Source organism: Bos indicus, chromosome 20, assembly GCF_029378745.1.
Source record: "Bos indicus isolate NIAB-ARS_2022 breed Sahiwal x Tharparkar chromosome 20, NIAB-ARS_B.indTharparkar_mat_pri_1.0, whole genome shotgun sequence".
NCBI classification, from domain to species: Eukaryota; Metazoa; Chordata; class Mammalia; order Artiodactyla; family Bovidae; genus Bos; species Bos indicus.
In genome coordinates, this window is record NC_091779.1 from 4,573,104 (window position 1) to 4,590,558 (window position 17,455).

At 50.8% G+C, this 17,455-nt stretch overlaps 1 protein-coding gene across 1 annotated transcript in view; it reads left to right on the plus strand.

Moving 5' to 3' along the window:
- Window positions 1-17,455, plus strand: part of ERGIC1 (endoplasmic reticulum-golgi intermediate compartment 1) — a 113,164-nt gene that overhangs the window by 66,602 nt on the left and 29,107 nt on the right. The window contains exons 4-5 of the mRNA XM_019982892.2: window positions 4,543-4,637; window positions 8,882-9,006. Of these exons, the coding sequence (XP_019838451.2) occupies window positions 4,543-4,637; window positions 8,882-9,006 (220 nt within the window). The remainder of the gene's footprint in view (window positions 1-4,542; window positions 4,638-8,881; window positions 9,007-17,455) is intronic.

Below are 17,455 nucleotides of genomic sequence, written 5' to 3' on the forward strand. Positions count from 1 at the left end.
AGCCTCGGTTGGCCTGTCAGAGTCAGTCCAGCTGGTAGCGGTTAGCTCGGCTTGGCAGGCGCCTGTGAGTGGTGCTGGGGGTGGGCCCGCGGCACTGGAAGGCATGGCAGGAGCCCAGGGTCCCTGGAACATTTTCCCAGGACGTGGAAGGTAGCTGTGTTGACCTCATCGGGCGGGCGGACAGGTGATTGAACCGTGTTTATCTGCAGTCCCGGGCCCTTCCGAAAGGTGCCTGGGAGCAGCCAGCCCCAGCCTTATGTAACCAGGCTGGCCCCAGCTCTCAGCCCAGTGAGTTTCCCGGTCCCTCCCCAGTCCTTTGGCCGGTTTGTCCAGGGTCGGTACTTCAGCCCGGGAGAGGCCTTCCAGAGCCTCGGGGGTGAGCTCACCTTGGCGCCACACCTGGGCTGCACCTCACTCTGCACTGAGGTCACCTCCGGAGGATTGCCAGGGGGTGACATCATCCCACAGGCCCTCAGTGACGTGCAGGGGCCCCGCCTCCCAGGTAGGAGCGGGGAGTAGCTTCAAGAAAGAGTCTTACGCAGCTGGGAAGGGAAGCAGGGGGCTCTCCCTCTGTGACGTTCTCTTAATCACCCAGCGACCTTATTACTCAGCAACCCTGTGGGGCTGCGAATTATAGAAATGGGGCACTGAGGGCTTGAGAAGGAGCATTTGGCTCGTAAGCTCCTGTGGTCCTGATCGCTCCCCTGCCACTGGCTCACTTGTTGCTGCTGATCACTTATGCGGGCCAAGCCCAGCCCCGTGCCCTCTCTCACACCCGGTGGCTTCAGAGGGCCAGGGCCCCCTTCAGTTTCGCCCTTGACCCTGGATGCTGAGGGTGGGAGGGAGGGGAGGCAGTGTGAGCCCTGGAGAGCCTGGCAGAAGGCAGGCCTGAGTTGGGGCTCCACCTTGACCGACTCACTGGGGAAGGGGCTCACCTTCTCTGAGCCTCAGTTTCCTGGTTCTGGAATGGAGATCAAGGACCCCCTGGTGGTCCAGTGGTTAGGACTCCACACTTCCACTTCAAGGGGCACGGGTCAGGAAACTAAGATCCCACATGCTGCGTGACATGGCCAAAAAAGAGAATGAAATGGAGATCAGAATATTTCCCAGGAGCAGATGGGATCACATGAACGTGTATAGACCTGTTTGGGCCTTTCCTGGCTTAATGGGCTGCAGGCCCAGCCATCTGAAGGCTAAGCCAGGCCTGTTGCTGTCTCATCTCTGAGCACATCCTTGTGACTCCCAAGGAAACAGGCCCCAGGTATCTTTCCAAGCCTACCTTTTCTTGTTAATTGAACATCAGCGACATTGCACCAGGAGCTAGGGACACAAAGACAGGGTCTTAGTAAAAATGAAGTACCTTTGTCCCAGCCTGACTCATTCTTTCCCAAAGAAGTGATCATTCACAAGGATTTAGAGTCCAGCTGTTTGGAGCCAACAGTCCTTTATGTTACAGCCTGTGGACAGGACCCACAGGACCTGACTTTATGTTTAAAATAACCACAGCCTGGCTGCCTCACGCACTGTCCATTAGGCTGGTCTCTGGATTTGGTGCTCTCTCCCTGTGGGGAGTGACCTGGGAATCAGAGGTGGGCTTCAGCCACAGCCGCCTGGTGTCCACTCAGGAGGTCATCGAGGATGTCTCCAATTCACCTTGAGCTCGGCACAGCCGTATGGAACTTGGTGTTTTTCCTTCCCCAGTAGTCCTGGGCTCTCTCTTTCAGGGGCTCCCAGCCTAACACATGGTTCCAGAAAGAAACACAGCCATCTGCTAACACGCCTCCGTCCACCCATCCCCACGCCCCGTCCATTGGCAAGTCCTGGCTGCTCTGCACCCTGTACGCTGCATCTCTCCCTCCTCTCCATCTTCCTGGACACCGGGTCCAGGCTGCCACCTCTGACCACAACAGCAGCCTCCCAGGTCTCCCTGGTGTACAGGGACCCCTTGGGCCATCCTTGAATCTGCCCGAGGGATCCTGTGCCAGCCAGACCACACTGCTGTGCTTGGGATCCAGTGTGAAGGCCTCCTGTAGCCTCGTGCCCGCTTAACCTGGCCTCTGCCCCTTCTCTGACTGCATCACGCCCATTTCCCTTTGCTTTGCAGCCATGGCGACCTTCATGCATTTCCCCAAATGACCCCTGCCCTCCCTGCTTCCAGGTTTCTGCACAGGTTGTCCCAACGACTCTCCCTCCCTCTTTGCCAGGACAGCCTCTTCATCCTTCAGACCTCATGTCTCATCTCCTCAGACACCTTCCCAACTCACTCTCCCCAGGGGTCCATCACCCTGTGAGTCCCTCCTGCAGCACCCCAAAGCTTTCCATCAAAGCAGTCATCATAGTTGGGGTGACGTGTTTATTTAGGAGGCAAACAGTGTCTCAGCTCAGTGAAGGCAGTTGTTGGTTATTCAGTTACTAAGTCGTGTCTGACTCTTTGCGACCCCACAGACTGCAGCATGCCAGTCTGTCCTTCACTGTCTCCTGAAATTTGCTCAAACTAATGTCCATTGAGTTGGTAATGCCATCCAACTATGCCATCCAGCCATCTCATCCTCTGTCACCCCCTTCTCCTCCTGCTCTCGATCTTTCCCAACATCCAGGGTCCTTTGGATCAGGTGGCCAAAGTATTGGGGCTTTAGCATCAGTTCTTCCAATGAATATTCAGGGTTGATTTCCTTTAGGATTGACTGGTTTGATCTCCTTGCTGTCCGAGGGACTCCCAAGAGTCTTCTCCAGCACCACAGTTTGAGAGCATCAGTTCTTCGGCACTCAGCCTTCTTTATGGTCCAACTCTCCCAACTGTACATGACTACTGGAAAAATCATAGCTTTGACTATGTGGGCTTTTGTTGGCAAATTGGCTTTTTAATACGCTGTCTAGGTTGTCATAGCTTTTCTTCCAGGGAGCAAATGTCATAAATGAAGGAAGGGACCTTGTCTATCCAATTCCTCACTCTCTCAGTACATGTTCAAAAAGTATCGGTTGAAGGATTTTCCTTAAGGGTTCAGTGGCTAAGACTTCATGCTTCCAATGCAGGGCACCCAGGTTCAACCCCTGGTCAGGGCACTAGATCCCACATCCCGCAACTAAGATTTCTCATGCCACAGATAAAGATCCCACATGCTGCAGCAAAGATCAGATATCCCAAGTGCTGCACCTAGGGCCTGGCACAGCCAAATCAACAAGTAAATACTTGTTAATAAAAGAACAGCTGGTGATCAAATAGGTCAGCGCACACTGAACACTTAGCATCTTGCCAGCAGGTCCCAATGTGATGCTGTTGTCCCCGACAGCAAGGTGGCCTAGCTGTCCATGGAGCTACCTGCCCCACACTGCCTCCCCGCCCCACCCAGAGATTCAGGTCCCTGTCCCCGAAAGCAGCAAGTATGTTACCTTACAAAGGTAAAAGGAACTTTACAGATGTGATTATGTCAAGGGTCTGGAGATGGGAGATGATCTTGGGTTATCGGGTGGATGGAATCGGGTGGAGTCCTCACAAGAGGGACAGAGGAGATCAGAGAGAAGAGCACCCCTGTGGCTGGCATGGAAGGTAGAGGAAGGAGCCAGGAGCCGAGGCCTCTGGAAGCTGGAAACGGGTTCTCCCTGGAAGGAGTACAGCCCCACAGACCCGTCTCAGACTTCTGACCTCCAAAAGTAGAAGAGAATAAATGTGTGTTGTTTTAACCCATTAGGTTTGTGATAGTTTGTAACAGCAGACACAGGAGAGGGATCTATGTGCTAGTCATGTCTTGGACGTGATGCCTGGCCCAGGGCCTTGTGAGAGCTGGGGAGAGGATGGGCACCCAGAGACTGCCCCACTTGAGGGAGTCAGGGGAGCTCGAGGAGGAGGGAGTCTGGACCTGTGTGCCTGTCGGTGTCAGGCCCTGATCCCTAATATGGTCTGATTTCGCATTTAAGTTTTCAGGACACCCCATGAACAGTGGGTGGGGTACCCCCGTTTAATCGATGGGTTCACAGAGGTGAAGTTATCTACCTGAGTTCCATAAAGAAGTGGCAGGATCACAAGTGGAAAATGAATCGTCTGACTCTGAAAACCATGCTCTTTCCACCATCCTGTCCAGTCTCCCTCCCCTCCTTCTGAGTGGTGAGGCCCGAATTTGGAGAATGCCATGGAGATGGGTTGTAATTCCCAAGGTGGTTCTCTCGGCAAATAATCCACCTGCAATGCAGGAGACTGCCTGCAGCACAGGAGACCCGGGTTTGGTCCCTGGGTCAGGAAAATCCCCTGGAGAAGGAAATGGCAATCCACTCCACTATTCTTGTCTGGAAAACCCCATGGACAGAGGAGCCTGGTGGGCTCTGATCCATGGGGTCACAAGAGTTGGACACGACTTTGCAACTAAGCCACAACCACATATGGAGATGGGAGCCCGGCTCCCCTGTGCCCGGGCAGGCCCAGGCTTCCCCCAGCTGGGAGTCCAGGTTATCAGAGCCATGGTCACCAAGTGAAGTGTCCCTGGCTGTCCCCTGCAGCCAGGATGGGTCCCCCCGTCTCATCAAGGCTCCCGTACTTGTCTCCCGCAGCGTGAATGAGCTGTACGTCGATGACCCGGACAAGGACAGCGGGGGCAAGATTGACGTCAGCCTGAACATCAGTCTCCCCAATTTGCACTGCGAATGTGAGTATTCCCAGGACCCTTCTGCTTCTCAAGACGCCACCTGTAGACAGTGCCGTGTGTGCAGAAGTGGTGAGATAAGTCAGGACATTAGGTGGATGGCAAGCTGCGAATAAGGAGCAGCAGGAATCTCTCCCTGCCTACTTTTTGTGGGGAGGATGTCGTGCACGGGGGAATTAAAAAACTATATCTAAGAAACTGCCAACACTTTACCTCTAGAGAGTAGCCAGGTTGAGGTAGGGGTAGGGTGTTTCTGAGGTCAAGTTCCCAAGAAGCAAAGCCTAGATGTTTCGTAAGTGACTGAGTGAGAGAGGGCTCCCAGGAGGAGCCTGTAAGGGCATGAGGGAGGTGAGACGACAGGCAGAGGTGTGTGTTCAGCGGACGTCTGATGGCAGCCTGATCCCACGGGGAGCTGTGGTGTGTGAATGACGTCGTGGTTTGTCCCTCCTGGCAGCAAGGGGGCTGGCCTGTTGTTATCCATGGTCTTGGCTGATGGCTACAGAGTAGTGTGCGGGGAGGGCCGGAGGCCACGTAACCTCCCAGGCAATCCCAGGCATGGAGACCTCCAGCTACCCAGGAGGAGTCACCTGGAACAGGGTGAGCGCAGAGTTATTAGCCATGGGAAAACCCCCTTTTACTGTGCACTCCTTTATGTGTCTGTGGTGGGTGGGAGGCACTTTTCTGGCTTTTGTTTGTTTCTTTAGTATATGTGCTGCCAAAGTGAGCACTTTAAAAAAAAATTTGTTTCAAAACCAAGAGAATGAATTACCTGTATAAAACAAAGCTCTTTGGGATTCTGGTTTAGGGATCAGATTCTAGCTCCTTTGCTTACTGAAACCGTGTGGCCCTGGCTAAGATGACCCCTCCCGGCCTCATTTCGTCAACTGTAAAACAGGCAGAGTGCTATCTCTTTTAAAAAATCTATATTATGTATTTATGGCTGTACTGGATCTTCACTGCAGCGCTCGGGCTCCGTCTGCTTGTGGCCAGCGGGGCTTCTTTCTAGCTGCGGTGCACAGGCTTCTTACTGCAGTGGCTTCTCCCGTTTTAGAGCACAGGCTCTAGGCGCACAGGCTCAGGAGTTGAGGCGCCCGGGCTCTGAAGCTCAGGCTCAGGAGTTGAGGCGCCCGGGCTCTGAAGCTCAGGCTCAGGAGTTGAGGCGCCCGGGCTCTGAAGCTCAGGCTCAGGAGTTGAGGCGCCCGGGCTCTGAAGCTCAGGCTCAGGAGTTGAGGCGCCCGGGCTCTGAAGCTCAGGCTCAGGAGTTGAGGCGCACGGGCTCTGAAGCTCAGGCTCAGGAGTTGAGGCGCACGGGCTTTAACTGTCCCTCGGCGCGTGGGATCCTCCCAGACCAGGGGCTGAACCCGCGTCCCCTGCGTTGGCAGGCAGATTCTTTACCACTCGCCCCCAGGGAAGCCCAGCGTGGTGCTGTCTCCGGCTTGTTGTTGGAGGCTCTGAGGAACTGGTTCCTAGATCTGTTCATGAGCAGGCTGGGTTCCCAGCTGCCCCTCTGCCCAGCCTGGCGCTGACCCTGTGCAGACCCTCCTTCTCCTCCCACTCCCTCCCTTCCTCCTGAAGGGCAGACCGTTGGGTGGGTCTGAGATAGGGAGAGATTCAACCCTGTTATTGCTTTTGGTGAGAATTACATCACAGTGTTGAATCCACAGTGGGCCCCGAGCCAGGGAACCTGTTGAAATGGGTTGGTTTTATTTTTATTTTTTCTCTTTCTCTTAGAAAAATACTTGGTCTGGCAGCTTCTCATTCGGGAGTTGGCCATGTCTCTGGAACAAGGAAATTCTTAGGCCGAGGACTGGGACCAGCAGGGCAGGGGTGGGAGGAGAGGTGGTTCTAGGCTGGGTTCCAGCCCAGGAGGGGCTGAGTGACCTCAAGCTGCTGGTTGAGCTGACCCACGGGGCCCTCCCCACCCCGCCAGAGCCCCACACTCAGACTTTCCTTTAAGGAATGTCAGATTTGTGTTATAGAAAAAAAAATGCACGCTCATCATTGTACCTTTGGAAAATCTGGAGCAGCAGAGAGAGAAGAAATCGCCCATAATTCCACTCCCGATGACAACATCAGTTGACATTTGACGCCGCTCCATCCTGCTGGCCTTCCGTCCCTGAGCTTCTAAACATGGCTGAGATCATGCTGCCTGTGCAATCTCATATCCTGCTTTCAGAAATAATATTTTTCTGTTACACAACTAATAACAGGGATACTTTTTTTAAAAAAGGTAATGAGTTCAAAATACAGAAGTAACATTAAAAAAAAGTAAAAGAAGTAAGTTCATCCCACAAGCCAGCCACCTGGAGGAATCCTCTGTCAGCAGCTGGGACCCCTCCTCCCACCCCTGTGTGTCTGTCTGTCTGTCTGCAGACATAGGTCATGTTTGGTGGTGGTGGTTTTTTTTTTTTTTTAACATAATTGGGACCAGACTACAGGGGACCTTTCTGAGATTTCTTGTTTTTTCCGTTTGTATGTTGGGGCTCTTCTTATATTACTCATGATATTGGTAAAATAATAAGCACAGCTGCTGTTGATTCAGCCCTTACTCGGGGCCAGGCGGTGTCCCGAATCCCTTGGTTGTGTCAGTGCACTAAGATGAGGTGTTCTCGCAGAGAGGCCAGAGTCTGGATCCAGACTCTGTGGGTTTCTGTCTAAGTGCCATTGTTTGTTAGCTGTGAGATCTCAGGCGAGTTACTTAACCTTTCTGTGCCTCAGTGTCCCCCAGTGTAGGGTGGGTCTGATGATAATATCTTCCCCACAGGGGTGTTCAGAGGGTGTCTTTTCATGGAAAAGGCACTTGGAAGAGGGTCTAGCCCATAGTCAGTTCTGTTTTAACTAGGATAGAGCAAGCAACGGAAGCACAGAGAGGTTAGCTAACTTGCTCAGGGTGCCGTGGCCAGTAGGGGCAGAGCCAGGAACTCCAGACAGGACAGGACACCCCCAGAGCTCAGGCTGCCTCTCCCCACATATGGATTGAGCTTTTCCCTCGCACCCTCTGCACAGTGTCCTAGAGGGGGCTGTGCCATTGACCAGTCCCCCGTTGGTGGGCAGTTGGGTTGCTTCCCATCGTCATGATTTCCAACCAGGTTGGCTGGAGCCTTGCAACACGTCTCAATGCCTGTGTGTCTGGGGAATGAGCTCCCTGGGGGTGGAACTGCTGAATCAAACGGAGACCTGCTTGTGTTTCCTTTAATCTGAACATTATGACATCAGCATTTCCCACATACTACAGACCCGGGAGCATCATTTTTAATAGTGCGTCACACTCCCTTCTATGGATGAGCCCTCTTGTCCTTCCGTCCCCCACTGAGGAATGCAGGGTTCTTCCCATTTTTCCTTTTTATAGTCGTCAGCTCACTGAAAATTGCTTCCAGCAGCTCTTTCTCTGTATCACAACCTGCTTTCTTAGCTTTCCTCTCAAGGCGATCTCTGCATCTCCATAGTTTACACGGATCCTGCGCTTGCTACTTAGACCATCTCAGGGAATACAGTTGGCCTGAGCCTGCCCATTTTGCAGATTGGGAAGCTGAGTCATAGTAGGTGATGGAGAGTCACATTGGAGCCAGGACCAGGACTCCAGGCCCCAGATCTCCCCTTTAACCTGGGAACTCAGAAAAGTGCCCCTTCTCCTAGAGGGCAGGAACAGGCACTGGGTAAAGGAAGGTGTGAGTTGTGAATGAATGACTGCCTGACCCTGAATGATGCCCAGGGAACGCAGAGACTGTCTGAGACTTAGTAAGTGCTGACGTCCATTAGGTACTTGCCACCTACTGAGCACTAGGCCCCATTGTAAGCATTTTTAACACATACTAATTATCTGATCCTTGTGATTCTCCAAGGAAGCCTTAATTATTATCCCTCCCTCCCCCACTCCCCATTCACAGGGAAGGAAACCAAGACATGAGAGGTGAAGTGCCTTAGCCAAGGTTGCAAGCTGGGAAAAGGCCAGACCAGGATTAAGACACCTTCTAAGCCTGGCCCTCCGCCGCCCCCCTGCAGCCTCGAAGCTAGCAGAGTCCTCACCTCTGCACCCCCTGACTCTCTCGCTTGCGGTGGTCGTGGCGGGGGACAGGAACGCTGTGTGCCGCCTCTCTCTGGCTCCAGCCGTCCCTGTCTCCTCCTCTCTGTGGCTCTAGACTGTGAGCTCCTGGATGGCTGGGGGCCCTGCCTGGCCATCTAGTGGATGCATGAGGGGTCCCTGTTTCTCTGGGTGTTCATGACTCTTTTCTCCTTGCCCCCTGCAGTGGTCGGGCTTGACATCCAGGATGAGATGGGCAGGCATGAAGTGGGGCACATCGACAACTCGATGAAGATCCCGCTGAACAACGGGGTGGGTTGCCGCTTCGAGGGGCAGTTCAGCATCAACAAGGTAGGAGACCCTGCCTGGTCCCCTCTCGCCTGTTCCCCATCCCACCATCCCCTTCCTCCCTGGAAACTGGATGGTGGAGCTGTGCACCCACTCGCCCTCCCTCCCCAGGCCCCTGGCAAGCTCAGGACCAGCATCAAGGTACCTGGCAGTTCTTGCTGAGAATCTTGAGTGGGGGTTTCAGGCTCCCTGAGGTTTGGAACCCCACCTGGCTGGTTGAGGAAGGAGCTACTCTTCTCCCCAGCGTGGAAGGAGTGGGTGGTGAGAAGACGGTGGGATTGGCAGCCCTGAACCCGAGTGTGCCTCCTTGTCCTACCCTCTCTTGGCCAAGCAAAGGTCTCCAGGTCACTCGAGCCATCTTAACCTCAGTTTTTAAATCTTTGGGCTGAGGGTGTGATGATAATCATATGACCCCATTCACTCCACAAAGTCTTTGTGATGATTAAATGAGCTGTTACACATTCATTCATTCAAAACACTTTCATGGAGCACCTGCTGTGTTCCGGGGTGGGCTGTCGGCTCTGGGCAGTGCCTGGACTAGGTGGGCAGTGTTCCTGCACTGGTGGGGCTTCCGTTCTAGTGGAGGAGGGCAGACAGTGTGCAAACTAAAAAGCATTTCAGTGGGTGGTAAGTGCTGTGATGAGGGGTAAAGCAGGGGAGGCATGAGAGTGGATGGGTTTGAAAATACCTAGTCAGCTCCAAAGGGTCATTCAGGTATCATTGTTGTTCTGTCACTAAAACCGGGAGCTTCAGGTCCTAAGTTAAAGTTGTCAGCACGGTGCATTTGGGAAAGCCGGGGAACCCTGGAGGCGGCCAGCATTCTCCTGGGCTTTTTGTGTGTTATTGCAGTGGAGCAACAGCTGTGAGGTGGCAGCTTTTTACACACGAGGAAACAGACCCAGAGAGGTTAACTGTCTCAGCCAAGGTTGCACAGCTGTCTCCATGTCCCCCAGCTCTCCTTCCCAGTCCCAGACAGACTGAGCCACTGGCTTTTTTTCCCATGGTGCTGTGTCTTCATAGTGGCACACGGACTTCTCTAGTTGTGTAGGCTCTAGTTGCACGGGCCTGCAGAGGCTCCAGAGTGCAGTGGCTCAGCAGTTACACTGCATTGGCTTAGTTGCCCCGAAGCACGTGGGATCTCAGTTTCCCGACCAGGGATCAAAGCCAAGTCCCCGGCCTTGGAAAGTGGGTTCTTAACCACTGGACCGCCAGGGAAGTTGTTGAGCCCCTGGTTTCTGCCTGCCCTCCTGCAGCCTCTGCTCAGATGCCCTTCTTCCTGCCATCTCAATTAGAGGTTGCAAACTCACTGACCACACCCAGCCCCAAAACAAGTTACATTTGCCCTGTAACAGCGTTCGGATCCATCAGAGCCAATATCAAAGACTGGGCGTCCAGATCTCTGGCTTTTATTTTTTTAATAAAGTTTTTATTATTAAAAATTTCAAATATAGAAAAGGAGAAGGAAACTATAACCCCCATACACACATTCCCATCACCCTGCTTTGAGAACTGTCAACATCTGGACAATCTTGTTTTGTCCATGCCTCCTCCACTCTCCAACTCACTCGCTCTAGATTATTTAATATAGACATTCATTATATCATTATATCTGTAAATAATTCAGTATTTATATAAATACTTCAGTGTGACTAAAACCAAGTATTCTTTTTAGCATAGTCCCAATGCCATCATTACGCCTAAAAAATAATCTCTTATTATCATCAAACATCCACTTGGTGTCCAAATTCCTCCAATTTTCTAAAAAAATGTATTTTTCTGTTATATGTTCAAAACAATAATGACAAGGTTCACATACTGCCTTGTGTTTGGTTTGGTTAATGTTTCTTAAATCTTTCTAATCTATACTCTGTATATATGTATGTCTTTACATTTACCTTTTTTCCAGCTTTATTGAGGTATAATTAACAAAGTTAAATTGTATATATTTAAGTGTACGGCATGATGTTTTCATTTAGTCCAGTTGTTTTTAAACATGGCTGCTCATTAGAAATGCTTCTGGAGCTTTGGAGAAGAATAGCAATACCTGGGCATTTGTGTTTTTAAAAAAATGTCAAAGTAATCCTGTTATGCATCTGGATTTTAAAAAGTAGACTCAGATTTTTCTATTAAATGGTAGTTTTAATCATAAAGAATTCTATTATTTTCTGTTGACCAATCATGATACAAATGGTATTAAGTGAATGATAGTTACATAATCACAATAGTAAAAGATGTTTATCGGTTTTCACAATCAATACCAAGACAAAAAACAAAAGATAATTATGATTGCAAGACATAATGGGATCATGATTAACCTAACAATATAAAATCATTACATACAGCTGGGAGGTTAAGTAGAGTGAAGTGGCAAGTGGCGGTGCATACGTGAACACGTTCTCATCCACTCAGCCAGTCTGTGATTTTGGTTGGTACACTAAATCCATTTACAGTTAAGATAATTATCGATACGTATGATTCTATTATCATTTTCTTAATTGTTTTGGGTTTATTTTGTGTAGGTCTTTTTCTTCTCTTGTGTTTCCTGCCTAGAGGAGTTCCTTTAGTATTTGTTGTAAAGCTATTTTTTTGGTGCTGAATTCTCTTAACTTTTGCTTGTCTGAAAAGTTTTTGATTTCTCATCAAATCTGACCAAGAGTCTTGTTGGGTAGAGTATTCGTGGTTGTAGGTTCTTCCCTTTCTTCACTTTAAATACACCATGCTATTCCCTTCTGGCTTGTTGGGTTTCTGTTGAGAAATCAACTGATAACCTGATGGGAGTTCCCTTGTATGTTATTTGTCGTTTTTCACTTGTTGCTTTTAATATTTTGTCTTTGTCTCTAGTTTTCATCATTTTTGATTACTGTGTGTCTCTGTGTGTTCCTCCTTTGGTGTATCCTGCCCGAAACTCTCTGCTTCCTGGACTTGGTTTGCTATTTGCTTTCCCATATTAGGGAAGTTTTCAGCTGTTATTTCTTCATATATTTTCTCAGGTCCTTTCTCTGTTTCTTCTCCTTCCAGGATTCCTATAACGCAAATGTTGGTGCATTTAATGTTGTTCCAGAGGTCTCCTTGGCTGTCCTCATTTTTTTTTTTTTTTTTCCATTCTTTTTTATATATTCTGTTCTGGGGCAGTGGTTTCCACCTTTCTGTTCTCCAGGTCACTTATCCGTTTTTGTGCCTCAGTTATTCTGCTATCGATTCCTTCCAGTATATTGTTAATCTCTGTTTGTTTGTTTGTTCTTTAGTTCTTCTAGGTCTTTGGTAAACATTTCTTGCATCTTCTTAATCTTTGCCTCTATTCTTTTTTCAAGATCCTGGATTATCTTCACTATCATTATTCTGAATTCTTTTTCTGGAAGGTTGCATATCTTTACTTCATTTGGTTGTTTTTCTGGGGCTTTATCTTATCCCTTCATTTGGTACAAAACCCTTTGCTTTTTCATCCTGGTTTACTTTCTGTCATGTGGTTTTGTTTCTAGCCTCTGCGGGATTGTGGTTCTTGCTTCTTCTGTCTGCCCTCTGTTAGATGAGGCTAACAGGCTTGTATAAGCTTTTTGATGGGAGGAACTGGTGGTGAGAAAAACTAGGTCTTGTTCTGGTGGGCAGGGCCATGCTCAGTAAAACTTTAATTCAGTTGTCTGCTGATGGGTGGGTTGCTCTCCCTTCCTGGTGGTTGGCCTGAGGCACAGGCTCTATGGTAGGGTTAATGGCAACCTCCAAGAGGATCTACGCCAAGCGACCCCTTCCAGGACTGCTGCTGCCTGTGCCCTTGTCCCCTCGGCGAGCCATTGCCAACACACATCTCCACAGGAGACCCTCCAAAATTAGGGGGTGGGTCTGGCTCAGTCTCCTGTGAGGTCACTGCTCCTTTACCCCGAGTCTCGGTGCACAGAAGCTTTTGTCTGCTCTCTAAGACTGGAGTCTGTTTTCCCCAGTCCTGTGGAAATCCTGTAATCAAATCCCACTGGCCTTCAGAGTTAAACTCCCTGGGGATTCCCAGTCCCTTTGCAGATTCCCAGATTGGGAACCCTGGCATGAGACTCAGAACCTTCACAACAGTGTAAGAACCTCTTTGGTATTATTGTTCTCCAGATTCTGAGTCTCCTACCCATTTGATTTTATTGTGATTGTACCCCTCCTCCCATCTTGTTGCGGCTGCTTCTTTGTCTTTGGACATGGGGTACCTATTTTTGGTGGGTTCTAGCACCCTCCTGTCAATGGTTGTTCAGATTTGGCTTTTAAAAGTCGCACTGAGCCTGAGTCTCATTGGAAACAACCACCTGGAGCTAGAGCCCCGCTTAGTGTGCCCCCTCGTGTGCCCCCTAGTGTGCCCCCTCGTGTGCCCCCCTTCATGTGCCCCCCCTTGGTGTGCCCTGCTTAGTGTGTGCCCCCTTAGCATGCCCCCTTAGCGTGCCCCCCTTAGCGTGCCCCCCTTCGTGTGCCCCCCTTCATGTGCCCTCCTTGGTGTGCCCTCCTTGGTGTGCCCCCTTGGCGTGCCCTCCTTCCTGCAGTCCCGGCTGGATGACTGGGAGGCTCAGCTCAGATGCTGGGGATAATTGGACCTGTCTCTCTCTCCATGTGGTCTCTCCCTGTGGATTTCTTGCATCACAGCTCAGGTCTCTTTAAATGCTAAAGCACAGACTATCACTTCTGCCACATTTTGTGGGTTAATGGGAGTTAGCTGCCAGCCCAGGTTCTGCAGTGGAAATACGGAAGGACTGGGAGAAATACTCAAGGGTGTGCGTGCTGGGAGGTGTGGCTCAGGGCTCCCTTTGTTGATCAGCTACCACACAGGGTCTTGGCTGTGCCCTGTGACTTGGATCTATGGTGCGTGTGTCGGGGCCCATTTGAAGGTTTTAAGCAGGAAAGCAGTGTAGTTGATTTATGCTTTAGAATTGCACTATCCAGTACAGTAGCCTACAGCTCCATTTAAATTAACTATTGTTAAATTGAGTAAAATTCAGTCCCCTGGTCTCCCTTGCCACATTGCAAGCGCTCCATAGCCACACGTGGCTAGTGGCTACCATATTAGTGCAGATATGAAACATTTCCATCATCAGGGAATGTTCTCCTGGACAGCAGACCTTTAGAAAGGTCACCTGGGCATCTACACGGAGGTAGACAGGAGGGGGCCAAGAGCAGAGGTCACAGGCGATGCTTGTGGCAGTGGTACTGGAGAGAAGGGTCCAGACCAGGGAGGTGGCATCAACAAGACTTACTGATCAATTGGTTGTGGGTGGTGAGGGCGAGAATGCAATCAAAGAAACCTCCTGGGCTTTTGTCTCGACAGCCAGGCGATCCCGTTTTCTATGTATGGAAGCATGGAAAAGCGTGGATTCTGTGGGAGTGGGGGCTGGGACTCAGTCCGTCAATTCTGGACACACGTCCTATAGGATTCTCACTGGAGACGTTAAATTGGAAGTGGAGGGGGTGCTTCTGGAGCTGGTTGGAGAGCTCTGGGCTGGAGATGTAAATGTGGGAGTCATCTGTAAACAGATGGTGGCTGTTGTAGGTCTATGTCAGTGCCCCTCAAAGTGGGGTCCCCAAGTTACAACAGCATGGATGGACCCAGATAGTTATCATACCAAGTGAGGTAAGTCAGAAAGAGAAAGACAGGTACTGTATGATGTCGCTTATATGCAGAATCTAAAATATGACCCAAACTTATCTAAAAACAGAAGCAGGCTCACAGACAGAACAGACTTGTGCTTGCCAAGGGGGAGGGAGGGGTGGACTGGGAGTTTAGGGTTAGCAGTGAAAACTATTGCAGATAGAATGGATAAACAGCAAGGTCCTACTGGGTAGCACAGGGAACTATATTCAGTATCCTGTGATTAAACCATAAGGGAAGAGGATATGAAAAAGAATGTATGTATGTATAATTGAGTCACTTTGCGATGCAGCAGAAATTAATACAACATTGTTAATCAACTATATGTCAACAAATAAATAAAGTGGGTCCCCCAGCAAGAGCAGAGCAACCCGGAACCTGTCAGGAATGCAGATTCTCAGGCCCCACATCAGACCTACTGAATCTGTGTTGTAACAAGCCCTCCAGGGAGTCCTGATGCCACTCATGTTTGAGAATCGTTGGTCTAAGCTAGATCACCTAGGGAGAGGTGTAGAGTGTTCTAAACCTGGGGTCCACAGACGTCCCAGGAATGCAGATCAAATTTGAGGAGTCTGTGAACCTGGATGGAAGAAAAAAAATGACATGTTTACTTTTATAAGTGCTAAACTCCGATTCAGCACTCTCTTCTATGCTGAACGTAGGCAATAAGCCATAGTAGCATTAACAGCACCCATGACCTGGTCACCAATAGAAATTACTATGCATATATCACATTAAAATTGTCACAGATCATTTTGAGATGCTGTTTACACTCATCACAGTTTTGAAATTACAGTCATTAGTTGGCCTGCGACCAGGTCTTGTTGTTTGCTGCATTAATAAAGAGGCATGTGCAAATGTTTGATCTATTTTTGTTACTGTTTAAAATATTATTTCTTTACTCTATGATTCTATATGTTTTATGCATTTGAAACACTTGAAGCAATTAAAATGTATATGTTGGCAGACTGACGAAGGGTTCATGGCACCAAAAATATAAAGATGCAGTTTGAGGACCGACTTCTGGTGCCCACCAGCGTTTAGAAGTGGGCAGGAAAGGCAGAAGGAGCGGCCAGATAGGCAGGAGGAAACCAGGGCTGAGTGGGCCCTGGAGTCTGAAAGAGAACATCAGCAAAGAGGGGGGCTGGTACTCCAGGGACGGGGTGGACACTGACCCATGTGCTGCAGGGAGAGCCCCCCGTGAGAGAGGACAGGACCACTGACCCACATGCTGCAGGGAAAGCCCCTGCGCGAGAGAGAACAGGACCACTGACCCACGTGCTGCAGGGAAAGCCCCTGCGCGAGAGAGAACAGGACCACTGACCCACGTGCTGCAGGGAGAGCCCCTGCGCGAGAGAGAACAGGACCACTGACCCACGTGCTGCAGGGAGAGCCCCCGCACGAGAGAGAACAGGACCACTGACCACGTGCTGCAGGGAGAGCCCCCGCACGAGAGAGAACAGGACCACTGACCCACGTGCTGCAGGGAGAGCCCCTGCGCGAGAGAGAACACGACCACTGCACAGCAGGGTTCTTGGGATGCTGGCTGCAGTGGAGGACAGGCCTCGGAGATGAGGGAAGGCCAGTGTGCGCACAGCACATGGAGGTGGGCGCATGAGTGGCGGGCCAGGTCCTTGTCCTTGTTCCGCCTCCAGCGCCCTCTCTCTGGCCCCCTCTCTGCCTGGAGAGCTGCCGCTCCCTCACAGGTCTTGGCACGGGTCCCTCGGGGCACCCTCCCTCCCCTTCCTCCACCATCATGGTCTGTATGTTGCTCCCGTCCTTTTCCCATTCTAACTCCTTTGGACCATTGCTTCCCCTCCCGCCCGCTCATTTGTTCACGCATCCTACTCTCCAGTGCCTGCTGTGTGCCTGGCTCCACGTTCGGCACTGGGATGTGGTGCCAAGAGAAGTGACTGAGGCCCCTGCTCTTGGTGGCACTCACGGTCTGTTACGGGGTGACAGGTAAACCCTCAAGCCAGTGTATAATTTAATGAAGCAGCTGGGGAGAGAATGGAGTGAGTGTTACAGTGGAGGAGACCCACTGAGACAGAGAAGGCCTATCTGTGGGGTGGAAAGATGGTTGGAGATGAACGAACAGCCCACACACACCTCCTTCTTGTGGGGTCTCCCTGGCGGGGGGTGTGATCACGTGGGCTAAGCAGATATGGACACCCCAGACGGTGAGCAGGAGGCACCCGTGAGAGACAGGAGGACCACCTGGGAAACAGCCCAGCGCCACACCCTCCCTGGCATGGCAGCCATGCCAAGGCTACAGGTGGCTCCCCGCAGCAGGCTCTGATGGGTCTCCTGCTGGGTCTGGCTGAACGAGAACTTGCTCTTTGGGGTCAGACAAAGAGCTTGAGAATCCTAGCAACGATGTTCACTGGTTAAAAGCCTAAGCAATTTTAGCCTCTCTGAGCCTCAATTTCCTCATCTATAAGATGGGGATAGTGATACTGCCCTCACAACTTGTGAGATGTGAACAAATTAAAATCTGTAAAGTGCGTGTCGCAGTGGGGACAGGACAAGTCTCGGTACCCTTCCCCAGCTGGCCTTATCTCCTGTCAGTGGGGTATCTATGATCTCACCAGCTGGCACTTGCCAGCACTCCAGTGCAAGTGTGCTCACGAAGTGTGCAGGGATGATGTCCAAGAAGCGGGCTTTCTCTGGTCAAGGAGGGCTGGGATTCTAGAACAGGGTCACACCAGCCCTCACCTCCTGGTGGCCGCTTATTGGGTTCTCACCTGGCCCTTCCCCACTGTTAGCTTATTTAGTTCTTGCAGCAGGGCGTTGGAAACAGGCACAGGGTATTACGTGACCTGCTAAAGGGCCAGGAGCCAG